We start from the raw sequence: 13,794 nt of genomic DNA, 5'->3' as shown, positions 1-13,794 counted from the left end.
CCAAGTCATCCAAAATTATTTATTTGTATTCTTTTGTTTCAGTGCCTCTTCCTGTTTCCCAGTTCAAGGAGAACTATTCTCGGCACCCTGCCCCGATCTTGAAGTCCCAGCTCCTGAGGAGTGTTGAGAGATCGGATCCTGGTCATGGCAGAGGGAGCGGTGAGGGGGAGATCGTCAGGTGTATCTGCTACCGAAAGACAGAAGAGGGCTTCATGATACAGGTTGGTTTAGAATTATTATGTTTTTAATCTTTTTCATTCTCTATGTCTTAAAGTCTCGACACCTTTCTATTTAATTCTCGGGTCTTTATGTGACTTACGCATTCTATGGAGTGTGTTTGGCACTTAGATAAGTCATATCATCATCATTATGATTTTCATGATGATGATGACGATGATGATGACGACGATGATCATGGTGGTGGTGGTGGTAGTGATGATGGTGATGATGATGATCATCATGATGATGTTGATGATGGTGGTTGTTTTATTTTTATTCCTGTCTTCCCTCTCAAGAAAAATTTCTCTCTTTGATGCAACTACAAAAAATTACTTTTGTATTTTAAGACAGACATGGTTGTAATTTGCAGTAAATGCAGCCATTAATTTTTTTCAACAATCAATTACATGAAACTTAATTTCAAACGTTCGTATGATATTTATATTATATTAATTTGAATTGACGTTTCCTAAGCACATCAGGAGCCTTTTACACAAAGCTTAGTGATTGATCGTACATTGATGCACATGATGATCAATGTAATTAAGCATTAAAATCAGCCCAAAGATCAAGCACTAAGCTTTGTGGTACAGGGCCAGCTCTGAAGACTCCCACCTCATAACAATATTCTTCTTTTTTTTCTTAGTGTGAACGTTGTCTTTGCTGGCAGCATAGTAGCTGTGTGGGACTAACCAAATCCACTGTTCCTGATCAGTATGTCTGTCTCATCTGCTTCAATCCAAGAGGTGAGAAATCAGTTTTATATCATATGTAATAACTGTTTTGTGAATTAGCGAAACTGCATAAAATGTCACAGCTTTCTTATCTTTCTTGTCTTGAACATGACATTATATCAACTCCCTCTTTATCATTATCACTATAATTTCTTATTGAAGTACCATTCAAATTTACTCTATTAAATCTAGAAGTTAATGATTTTTCCAAAACATATACATGTCATCATAGCTTTACAAAAATATTACTTATGCACTATGATGATACCATATTTTGAATCTATATTTGCAATTAATTATGCTCTTTCTTTTTTTTTTTTGGGGGGGTAATTTTGTTTACTTGTTGATTTCATGGGTATTTTTTACTCTGTATTGTAATACATTTGTCGATTCAGCTGTTCAGCTGCATTCATGTGTTTTAATGAATCTTGAATCTTCTTTATCTGTTCTTCAGACCAGAGAGTGAGTGCCAAGTACCGCTATGGCCAGAAATGGCTGGATGATGGGGACTTGGCATCCTTTTCCTTCGCTCCCAAGGAACATATGAAGGAGGCGTCTCACAACCTTGCAGCCACCAACCGTCTCATCGGCGAGATGCACGTCATCAACGAGGTCCTGAGAGGACTCCGGGAGAAGCTCCATATTCTTCAGTGAGTCAATCACTAAGTTTTCTTTTCATAAACCTCAATCCCTCCCCCTCCCATTTAAAGCGATTGTGGATTTGCCTTAAGGTCATATGGAGATTAGTGTCTATTACACATAGACGCATAAATTTGTCCTGGAGTCTGGACACATTAGTTGGATTATCATACTGGATGGGACATTTCTGGAAAGTCAGGGCATTTTTTAAAATGAATATACATGAAAAAACACCCTGGAGACTCTGAAGAAATGGTAGTTGGGCAATCTAGAAGATACAGAGCCATGTGGTTTCTCCTGCTTTTCTTTTTGTTTTAATTTCAAAATCTGACAGGAAAGAATCACCTCAGTTGAGTGTACACACTTAAGTAATGTTCGTTTGATTTTGTTTGACCATTTTTTCCTTTCTTCCACAGAACTGATGACCATCCTGCCATGAAACTGTGGGCTAGATCCTGGTTAAAACCCAAGGTACCAGAGACACCAAAGCCAGACCCTCTTGCCAATCCAGGTCTAGAATCCAGCTTGAGTCCCACCCTGGATCCTGCCTTGTCCGAGTTCAAAGACTCCCTGAGTATTGATGGGAGCTTGGACCCAGAGGCGAGCTTGACGCCGCAAGAGACGGAGCAGATCGCAAGAATCATGGCCATGAGTGGTGACCTGGAAATGGCCACGTTGGCAAACTTGGCTTTGCCTTGTGAGGTTGGACTTGACTCGTCTGCATCATCCATGATTGACGGAAGCCTCTTGAAGGAAGACCAGAATCTAGGGGATGTGGAGATGGGTGGACTGACTAGCGTCGCGCAGGGGGAAGTGGTAGATGTCGGGATGGGAGCGCTTGGAAACGTTGTGGGTGGAATGGAGGTCAAGAATGCACCAGGACATACTCTCGGAATGGATGCTTCAGCTGTTATGGCACCAAGAATGGATCCTTCTGCTGTTATGACACCAGGAATAGATGGAGCATCTTCATCATCTTCATCATTCAATGCTGGTGATGTTGGTGAGGTTTCTTCGGCTAACATTCCAAAGACACCAGTGATTCAGCAGAGCCAGAGTGAAGATTTTGAGCCTCCCTCAGTCAAATTTGTGATGTCATCAGGTGCGGACAGGTCGTCAGCAAAAGAGCCAGCGATTGTGGACATCAGTGACATCCCGTCAACATCTGCTGGCCCCAGCCAGGAACAGTTAGAGGCAGCTGGTATGATGCGGTTTCAGCCACTTACTCACAATGACAGGAGAGAAGAAACACACAGACGGAGCCCCTTACCCCAAGATGAAAGCAGTCTTGATACAGAGAGTTCAATGGATTTGGATGAAGCAGATGCAAAGCCCGAGAAATGCAAAGAAGTGTTACGTCGGACTTCGGGAACAGAAACAAAGGAGGAGGATGAGAGTATGGACATTTCAGAAGTACCTGAAAGTGGTCCATCATCTTCTGAGTCTGGATCTCAATTGGACACTGTTCCTGTCAAGGAGCCTCCTTTGATGACTACTGAAGTGAATACCATCCCAGAAGTAGTAGATGCTAGAGATCTTGGATCAACTGAATCAGTTGCTCCAGAATCAAAATCCAAAGAAACTGTTGCTCATCAATCAACAAAAGATGAGGCTACACCAGAATCGGCAGTGGCTGATGCTCAAGTAGATGATGGCTCAGTTGCTCCAACAACAAAACCTGAAGGAACCTCAGAGAGTCAACCAACAACAAGTGAGCCTTCTTCAAATTTAGTTGTGACTGAAGAACAAGTTAATGGTGACTCGGTAGCTCCAATTGTAGAACATGAAGGAACCCTAGTAGCGGAGTCAGCATTAAGTGAGGCTTCTGCAGAATCGGTAATAGCTCGAGATCAAGTAGGTGCTGATGACTCCATTGCTGCACCACCAACATCAGCAGTAATTGTGGAAGGGCAGTCAACTGAAACTGAGGCTACTCCAGAATCAGTATCAGCTGATGCTAGTGTAGACGACGGTGCTGTTGCTGCCACATCGAAGCCTGAAGGAACTGTTGTTCGTATATCAAAAGTAACTGAAGTTTCTCCAGATGTAAATGTTACAAATGAACAAAGTCAGAAGGAAGGGGCCAGTCCATTGAACGTGAATGTTGCTAGTTCAGAAAGTGACAAGGAAACTGAAAAGAAGGATTGCATCACACGACCTGACAGTGAACAAATAAGAGATGTTAAAGCACCTGAAGGAGTGACTCTTGATAGTGTGAGTGATGTCCAACCTGCAGTAGAAGATACCAAGGCAGTAGAAGATCCTTCTAATCAGGACTTTCCAAATCCTGAGGTGATGGACCCAGAAGTACAGACAAATAATAATGCCAAACCTGAAGACACAAACCAGAAAAAATCATATGCAGATATACAGAAGAGTAAAGATTCGTTGCCCGAAGCGCAAGATGACACTGACGCTATCCCTGCTGACTCTTGCGTGGAAACGGGTGTTCCACCAAACACCAACCCATGTGTTGCATCTTCCAATATGGAGGGAGTTCAAGCAAATACAGCAGAAAATCTAGCAGCGGGTGATAGTGCGACTCTTGTTGGTCCTTCAGTACCTTCAGAATCGCTGCATCCCACTCCTGACACCAGTGCTTTTGGGACAGTAGATGCCCCAACCATGTCATTGGATCCTGCTAACAAGGAGATGGCCACGGCATCTGGTGTTGATCCTGGAGGATTGCTCTTGCCAAATGTAGTTGGGCCTGGTGGTGATAACCAAGCATTTGTCACACCCGATGTCCGAGCCCTTGGTCCATTGGGGATGAGCAGAGTGGCCCCTCCTGTTCCCATGGAAGTCGAAGACCAACCATCAACGTCGGGCTACTCCAACCAATCAATCAACCCTGAAGCGATTTCGGGTGGGAGTGGTGTATGGACATCTGTCCAGGTAAGATTTTGTATTGTTCTTTACCCCAGCAAAAATTTCTCAAACACTTTCAGTGTAATGTGAATGGAAACATGCTTGAAATTAGGCCAGTAATTGGGATATAACTGGCTTTAAGGTCTTCTTCCTGAATATACAAGGTGAAGACTTTTAATATCTTGGCTTATTATTAATATTTAACCTGAGCATACTGCCACTTAAGCATTCTAAGAACTTCATCCAGTAAGGTACAAATGATCTGTTGCATGTGTGCATGTAGAAACAGGAAATGCTGAAGCTTATTCATCAGTTTCATCAGAATTCAATGAAAAGTTAATCTGACCCCTGTGTTGCAACTTTCTTACATTTTTTTTATAGAATGTGTCAGATGTCCCAGTACCAGCCACCAAAGAGGAAAGTCCTGTTAAAGAGGAGATCGAGATTAAGGGGTCACTGAAAATCATCAAGGTACCGCTGAGTGTATGCAAGAAGAACCTGAGGGAACACATTGAATACTTAGAAGCCGAGCTGGAGAAGAGGATGGATATCATAGAAGAAGAGGCAAATGGTAAGTGGTTGGTAGGGAGGTGGTGGTGGTGGGGGGGTGATGATGATGAAGATGATAATGATGGTGATGATGATGGTGGTGATGATGATGATGATGATGATGGTGATGATGATGATGGTGGTGATGATGATGATTATTATGATTATGATGGTGGTGATGATGATGATGGTGGTGATGATGATGACAATGGCGGCGGTGATGATGATGATGACCAAAATAACAGGAAGAGAATGGGTGAAGTACTTAAGGAAAATGGCATTGGGGATGATGTAATGGGAATTATTGTTGAAGACCATGCTATACAATATTTGAATCACTATTAAATTTTATTTGTTGATGATTGTGGATGATGATGATGACAACGGCGGCGGTGATGATAATGATGATGATGAACAAAATAACAGGAAGAGAATGGGTGAAATATTTTAGGAAAATGGCATTGGGGATGATGATTTGAGAATCGTTGATGACCATGCTATACAATATTGGAATCACTCATAAATTTGATTTGTATCTATCTTCCTTTCAGCTCTTGAGCAGCAGTTTGCAGAGCTACCGGGTCTGAGCCCTGACATCCGAGGTCTAGCTACCATGAACGACACTTTCCTCAAGACCAAGATGCAAACCCTTCTTGGCGACTTGGAACGTATCAATAACATTGTAGCATTGTGAAAAGATAGGTTACCAGTCTCCGTTTTCTGATTTACCACCTTTTCCTTGGTCCTCATAGAGCATGGCTATTCATAAGCTTGATGGGGCTTGCCTTGCACTGCTGCAAGCACGACCATGAGGCAAATGAAAAATACTCCAAGGACACAATTAATAGTATATAGGACATACCAACACAATGCACACGCAGACAAGTAATAGAAAACAATGTGAAACTTTGTGTACGCTTGAATTTTTGACCTTTTTGGCTTCAAACGAGCACATTGTAGCCCTATCCATGTAAAATGTATTGATATCGATGTTCAATAGCTTGAATAGATTGTGCTAATTTCTCATTTTCATGACCTGTGGTAGAACTTAGTTGGCTGATAGCCCTGGCTTCATGAGAAACTATATTTGCCTGTATTCATTTGATCTGTTTTTGTTATATTCCATCAACATGGAAACCAGGGGGAGAGTTTCACAAAGAATTCAGTGTGACTTTAAAAAGTCATGCTTAGTGCTGACTCGCACATGGTATGTAGCGCGCAATCTTATTAATTAATATGAAGTAGTGTGCGTCCTTTTAGCATTATTTGACTAATGCGGTGATGCTTTTTATACGGACGCAAATGAACATTTAAGTGCGACTTAAAGTCACGCTTAAACGTCAAATGTTCATATGGTATGCAAGGCATAATCTCATTGACGACTTCGCAATAGTGTGCATTCCCCGGAGCGTGATCTGAGCAGTGAGTTGATGCGTTATACACCCCATGCAACTAGGAATATCGGTGAACATTTTGTCATAAGTTTTGTGAAACAGACCCCAGCTTATGGGGGTGGGGGGGTATTTTGACTGATTATTCATTGCCTATATTTATCATAGTCAAGTGTCGAGGGAGATTTGAAAGTAAAAATTCTTCCTCTTTTACAGTCTCTGACGACAAATCTGAACCCAACATAAATGACACTTCCAAAAGTTTGTCTTTTAGATGAGTACGAACATGAGTTAAACTATGTATTCAGAAAATTATATTTATTTTCAGGGGAAAAAAACATCTTATTATAAATGTATATCATCCATGATGTCATTTCAGAAGAAGGAAGGCATTGATTAACATGCAAAAATTATGACAATTCAACATTTGAAATAAGTATAATGATGATATTAGTGTTTTTTTTCTAGTTCATATAGCACTTCATAATCATTTGATTAATCACTCTGGCTTACATTTACTGTATTTAAAATCAAATAATACTCTTCTTCAATAAAAAAAAAATCACTACTTTGATTGAATTTTATTGAAATTCATCGACCAGTCTAAACTTTTGCAAGGGGATTATTTTTTTCCTTTTTTCTGCAGGCTAGGAATTTCCAAGTACAAATGCAGGTAAAATGGAAAGAGATTAGATTCATTGAATTCTTATTAGATAAATTGTGATTATCCTTAAGAATAAAAAGTACTGAAATTTTGAATTGTGTACATGTATTTCCATTTCCCTTTTTTTCCTTTTAAAAACGTTAGCATGATTTTATTGGTATTTTTTTTTAATTTCGGAATTGGCAGTAATCTGACCCATGTTGTATATACATATATATTATTGTACATACAGATGTAAATAGACATGTACATAGACTATGTAAATATGCAGTAGATGTATGTTGAAATGTGGCAAGATGTAGAAGCTGTTGAATGTGCTCTATGTGCCTTCCCTATGTTATAGGCATTGTCAATGGTGATTAAATCATATATGGACCCCATTTGATGTTTGTTAACAAAAGCAATATAATTGGCAAAACCATGCAGTATTTACAATGTATATACAGTTAAAGAAGTAAAGGTGTCAGCTTTATTTGGGAGTGGATTATTAATCACTGACCCAGACTTGGTGAAAAGCAATGGAAATACCTGTTACAGGGATTTCTTTGGGAGAAAACAAACTTGATGTACAAGCGATGAATTCTTTGGCCAAGTTCGGCTTTGCCTCCAGCAACTGTCAGGCCAGTGGTAGAACGACTTAACCATAAGGCAATTTTCAGTGACATTACAAAATGGCTGCTGGTCATAAATCTCATTCTACTGACACACATATCACTTTAAGTCTGCATAGACTGGCCTTCTATAAGTTGAATTTTACCCAAGTTGAACACATTTTTGTGTTCCTCAGAGATTTGACAAGGAAACATTCACCTGTATTAAGATTAAACTTTCATCCAATTTTCCATCTTGAGTCACTTCAGTTGATTATAATATATTTTCTTTTCAGTAACTCCTCTGGTACTTTATGTTCCTTTTTAATACTTTGCTCCATATTCTGAAGCCAGGTTTAACTTAGGCCATGATCTAACTCTGTGCTAAAATCATGGGGAGTCAAAAATTCCAAAATCGACTTATATTGTGTATTTCTTATTGTTTGCTATCTTGTTTCCATTTGCTCTCGTAATGAAGAGAAAAAATAGTTCAAAATACTTCCGTTATCGTTCCCAGACAACTATGAACAATTTGGGTGTCATATGAATGAATAAAGTGGATGTGTACTGTTAGGGATTTGTGCCCCAATTGGCACTCCATAGCTATAAATCACAACTTTAAACCAGGGTTTAATTTCAACCTGAGTTCAGAACACGGGCCGTTATGTTGAATATGCCCTGCCTGTGTCAGTTGTATGCGACCTTGTTCTGGGTTCTCTGTTTGATTCCATGAATAAAATGTACCTGAAATTCTGAATTGTTATTTTTATATAAGCCCTACTGTTCGTTACATTATTGTATTCTGTTCAATAAAGTGATGCAAGACAGCATTAACACCCTCTATATTCACATTAGTAATGTCCATTTACGTATGTACGTACATGCATAATATTTAGTCTATGGTATCTGACCATGTTTGAGCATGGAAAGAAGTTGATTATAAGAATATATGAATCGCATCATCAAATTGAGTTAAACTTGGGATAATGTTGCTTATACACATGAGCATATCTAATGTGAAATGTCTATCCAGGAATTTCTCTCAAAAGTGCCCAAAATGATTGGAAAAACATCTTCATTGGACACGCACAAACATCATTTCGTTTTTCTAGATTTACGTAAATTGGACACTCTTTGACAAGTTTCATTCTTTTAATCTAATATTGCTATACGTGTATGACTTATATTCAGGAAGAAAATACTCAGATGCTAATGTCGATTTGCCACTAAATATTTGCATGTAAAAAGAAACATCTATGAATAAATACATAAATAGACTTTCATCTTTTCACAATCAATTTCGTTGTTACCTGGCCAGCTTTTGCCTTCTGGTTTCTGCAGGCTTTTTGTAAATTGATGACATTGCTAAAGGTAATTTGTAATGAATGGGAGTCAGAAAATTAGCCCAAATAAAAAAAATATATATCTATTTTCCCTGGCTTATATCCAGCTATCAGAGGAAACCAAACTGTCTTACACACTGCTCATTGTGAGATGCACTATACCCGGCTTGTGGAGTGCAAATACATTTCTCAACTTTAAAGAGATACCATTTCTTTCTGGGCCTGCATTTTCATGAGGTGTCGTATTTGGATTTCATTTTTGTTACCAAGTGCAGCGATGATCTGTATAGAAGTTGCCATTTTGTATGTTTGACTTGTGAAATTAGCAAATATAAAAAAACACTGCATAATTTTAAGCTTGTACTGATCCTATTGTGTCAATTTATGATTATCACACCATACACTTACATGCACATGTGTAGTTTAGATATGTATGACATCATACATGTTCTCTTAATTTGAGTTTGGTCATGTTTTTACTTGGAATGAACATTAATTTGTTTGCCTGTACACAAGATTGATAAATAAGCATGTCAGTTATTGGCATACACTAGAAATATGTGATATTCGCCATTATACTCTTTCACTGTGCTAAGTATAATAGCTCATGCTACAATTAGTAATGTGATCTTGCAATGATAATCTTTTATCATTTTTGTAAAATCTCATTTCAATTTACCATCGCTCATTGCTTGGGCACAAATTTATAATAATTTACCAATCAAAACGATGATGTCTCCCGCTCTGCATTGTCTGTTATTAATATGTATGTGTAAAGCCTTTGTTAAAGATGGCTGCTGATTGGTCCTATGAAAGACAGCTCCTGATTGGCTTCTGTCATATTGGTAGAATGGTTAGTGCCTATAAGAAAGCATGAATGCTTAGTCGTAACCAGAGTACTGAAGGTGTAAGGTCCTCTCCGAGGGACCATGTAGGGCACTAGCACACAGACTTGGTACCACAACTGCATCACCTGAATTCCAAGACCACTGCTCTATTAGCTGTCATGTCTATTTAAAATAAAATTAAATAATACTCCTCTTAACTTTTGAGACAATTTCATGTTGGTTTATTTTACCATCGATTAATCAGAAAATTATGTTCCATTAAATCATTGGAGAAGCATTCTGTATGTGCTATTTTTTTTCTCAGTTTTTATCAGAAAAAAACATTTTACTGCATTGCATGATATACAGTTTCTGAAAGCTATACATGTACCATGTGATATAAATCATTGAATTTGCCTTTCATATTATGTGCATTACAGCTCCATTGTCAATGTATTGCAAAAGAAGTTCTATTGACATTTGTGATTTAAAAAAAATATGTGAAACGAAACAAAAAAAATTGTCCTTTGTTTTTTTTAAGTTCATTGTTTTGTGTTTTGTAGTTGGAGGCATGTATCTGTATGATAGTTCATATTACAGAGAAGTGTTATATTATTCCTTAACAGTCTGGGCTATTTCTCTATGCTGCAGAGGGAGGGTGCAAATTCCACTCTTATATCTATTCAAATATTGGCTGTTGACTAATATTATCTACAGATCATCATTCAGAAGAAAGCAAAAATCAGGTTATTCTTTATTATATCCCAAAGCTTGTACAGTGATTGATCGGTTCAAATAGCATCATGTGAGCCCGGAGGGGGGGGGGGGCACTTCCTTTGACGAGTGGATACCATGCACGACCATGGGGTCTCAAAAAGCATCCTAAACACATATTTTCCATATTCTGAAAATGCAACCCTTTACAAGGATTGGCGTGTGAAACCCCATCCTTAACTATAACACGTATTGGAAACAAATCGATACAATTGTCAAGTATTCCCTGAATTGAACCCTTAAACAAGTACTGCAATATTTCAATTATGTCACAGACGTCGGTTGTCAGTCTTGCCTTTATCTACATCATTGGGTTTAGTACAGCCCGTAGAGCCCCACCTCCCACACCTACTAAACACGTATTTTGGGGCGCAATTTACTCTTACTTATTTATACCCTCGCAAATTTAACCCTTAACACGTAGCCTTCCTAGCGAAAAAAATTTTTTTTCGTTATTTTGTTTTTGACACCCTTATTACGTTACGTACGTAATGTGCCAATCTTGGAAAAGACATCCTTTTTACATGTTTTTTGGGCTGTGCATGGCATCCACTCGTCAATGTAAGAAGCCCCCCCCCAGGGTGGTATTCGGGCATGTGACCAAACATACATGTATCCTATCTATGGTATAAATTTTAGTGAAATCGGTATGCACATGATGAAAATTTGCTAAGCTGTGAACATTAGTAGGAGTACCAAAGTGATGACGTCCCAATTTTTTTTCAACATTTTTGATACCATATTTCGGTGGAGCATAATGAAAAACCCACACAACCAAAAATATGGTGGGAATCGGTCCATGGGGCCCCCAAGATATGACCTCATGAATACATAACTGGCCCCAATTCAACGTATTATTGGCCTGGGGGCCGTTTCATAAAGCTGTTCGTAAGTTAAGAGCGACTTTACGAATGACTGGTGATCCTTTCTTACGCGCTAAACCATCGCCTATATGTACACCATTTATACCAAAAGAAAGGATCACCAGTCGTTCTTATCTTACGAACAGCTTTATGAAACACCCACCAGGTTCTAAATTTTTGGAACGTAGCTAATTAAAGCAAGCGCTATCTTTTTTTAATTGTATGAAACAGCGACCTCTTTCTTCACCCCAACCAACCTCCTCCCCCAGCAGTTCCATGGCATTTGCTCTGGCGACAATTGCTCCGATGGAAAATCTGCCTGTTATAATTAAGCCAAACATAAATCCTTAACTCAAAAACTAAAAAAAAAAAACAACTCAATAACCTAATCCTTATCTTAACATTCTGAAGCAAAAACTCTTATTACAATCCGAACTCTAACACGATGCCCTCTGCTACGTCAAGACCGCAGCAAATGTCGCAGGAGCAAGTCGTGCCATGTCACCCCCCCCCAACGTACTCGAGCATAACCTTTACACTGATAATGAAAACTACATGGAAACTGCAGTTTTATGAAAATAATTCAATCGTGGCCTTTTAATCAAGTCCTACACTAATACTGCGATTAACAGAATCATTGTTAAAAATGCTATTTCAATTGTTCAAAGAAATCCAATGAAGCATTATCAGTAAATGGTATCAGTAAACTGAGTTGCCCTGAATGCTATATTTGATCTAAATTCTAGATCTAGAATTTAGTGCAGACCTCGCACTATCCTGCACTCTGACGTCAGAGTGCAGGATAAGTGCAGGATAGTGCATTTGGTATGACGTCAGAGAGTAGGATAGTGCATTTTGGATGCTATAGTGCAATTTGCTAGATATCATGTGATCTGATTTGGACCAATCAGATTACAAAACATTCTTGGGAGTTGTATAATATGGATTGCCCAAGTTGAAGTAATTGCCATAGATATACTATGGAGAATTTACGAAGTACCTATTCAAAAACGCAATACCAATACCCAAATTGCACACTGTAGCTATTAGTGAATACACTGGTACAAGGCACAATGTATTTTCATTTCTTTAACATAGTAGTAGATTCACAGGTGATTCATTGTGATTTATGAATGGTCGAAACTTGAGAATTGATTTAAAAAATTAAAAACATGCAGATTCGTATATAACCCTCTCCACAATTCAATAACTTCTTTTTGTTCTAAATATAAGATAAAATAACAATGAATGAATTCCTATTTAAAAAGTACCAGTACCATGATTCAGATAAATGCAAATCTAATAACGTATACCAAAACAAAATTAACACTAACTTGAAAAATTCCCCATTCTTTATCAAGCCCCCTATAAACTTACGATACAATGAGTTATAAATACATGTATGCTGAATATACTACTACTTGTGAATATGCAGAGTATTTCTTATGAAAATAATAGGCAACATTCAAAGGTTGGCTATATCAAGGATATATGGTTTATTCTTGTGATTTCTTTACTTAAAGGTCAAGTCCACCCCAGAAAAATGTTGATTTGAATAAATAAAGAAAAATCAGACTAGCAAAACACTGAAAATTTCATCAAAATCGGATGTAAAATAAGAAAGTTATCACACTTTTAAATTTTTTGGTTATTTTTCACAAAACAGTACATGTACAACTCAAATGAGAAAGTCAATGATGTCAATCACTCACTATTTTTTTTTTTATTGTTTGAATTATACAATATTTGTCATAACTTTCTTATTTTACATCCAATTTTGATGAAATTTTCAGTGTTATGCTTGTTGGATTTTTCTCTTTTTATTCAAATCAACTTTTTGTTGGGGTGGACTTATCCTTTGAATATGAAGTAACTTGTCAGCTGTAATTAGACACCTTGCTTGCATTACAATTGTCAAGGATCACGGAGTAATGGTTCTTCAATGGTGAAGGGTACACACCTCCTTTTTCCTTGAATGGTTTGAAAAGTTTGAAACTAAATTTTTTTTATTTTTTTTTTTGGGGGGAGATGTTTAGCTTCCCATAATTGTAGAGTATATTTATATATAAAACATCTATGATTTTAAACAATTATAAATAGTAATTTGATTTATATAGTACAATTTAACAAATATATAGCAAGTAAAGTATATGTATAATTATCAAAGCATGTACATGATTAGTTTAAATAACAAGGGTATTTCAAACATGTATTTAACATTGTGTAGAAAAATAGTTGATCTTTGTGAATTTTCATACATAGCGATGTTTGAAGACAAACTGCAAAGATAGGGAAAATTGTGCAAAATGTCATGCTGCCTTTTTTTCCAATTA

At 37.7% G+C, this 13,794-nt stretch overlaps 1 protein-coding gene across 1 annotated transcript in view; it reads left to right on the top strand.

Annotated features, from left to right (window-relative positions):
• The window catches only part of LOC121416641, a 32,693-nt gene extending 23,249 nt beyond the window's left edge, over nt 1-9,444 (top strand). The window contains 6 exon segments of the mRNA XM_041610122.1: nt 43-221; nt 866-965; nt 1,408-1,603; nt 2,009-4,487; nt 4,842-5,031; nt 5,561-9,444. Coding sequence (XP_041466056.1) covers nt 43-221; nt 866-965; nt 1,408-1,603; nt 2,009-4,487; nt 4,842-5,031; nt 5,561-5,703 — 3,287 coding nt within the window. The 3' untranslated portion in view covers nt 5,704-9,444.
• Nucleotides 9,445-13,794: the final 4,350 nt, after the last annotated feature.

The sequence above is a fragment of the Lytechinus variegatus genome, chromosome 1 (assembly GCF_018143015.1).
Source record: "Lytechinus variegatus isolate NC3 chromosome 1, Lvar_3.0, whole genome shotgun sequence".
Taxonomy (NCBI): domain Eukaryota; kingdom Metazoa; phylum Echinodermata; class Echinoidea; order Temnopleuroida; family Toxopneustidae; genus Lytechinus; species Lytechinus variegatus.
The sequence above is the reverse complement of the archived record's forward strand: the minus strand, read 5'-3'. Positions and strand labels throughout refer to the sequence as shown.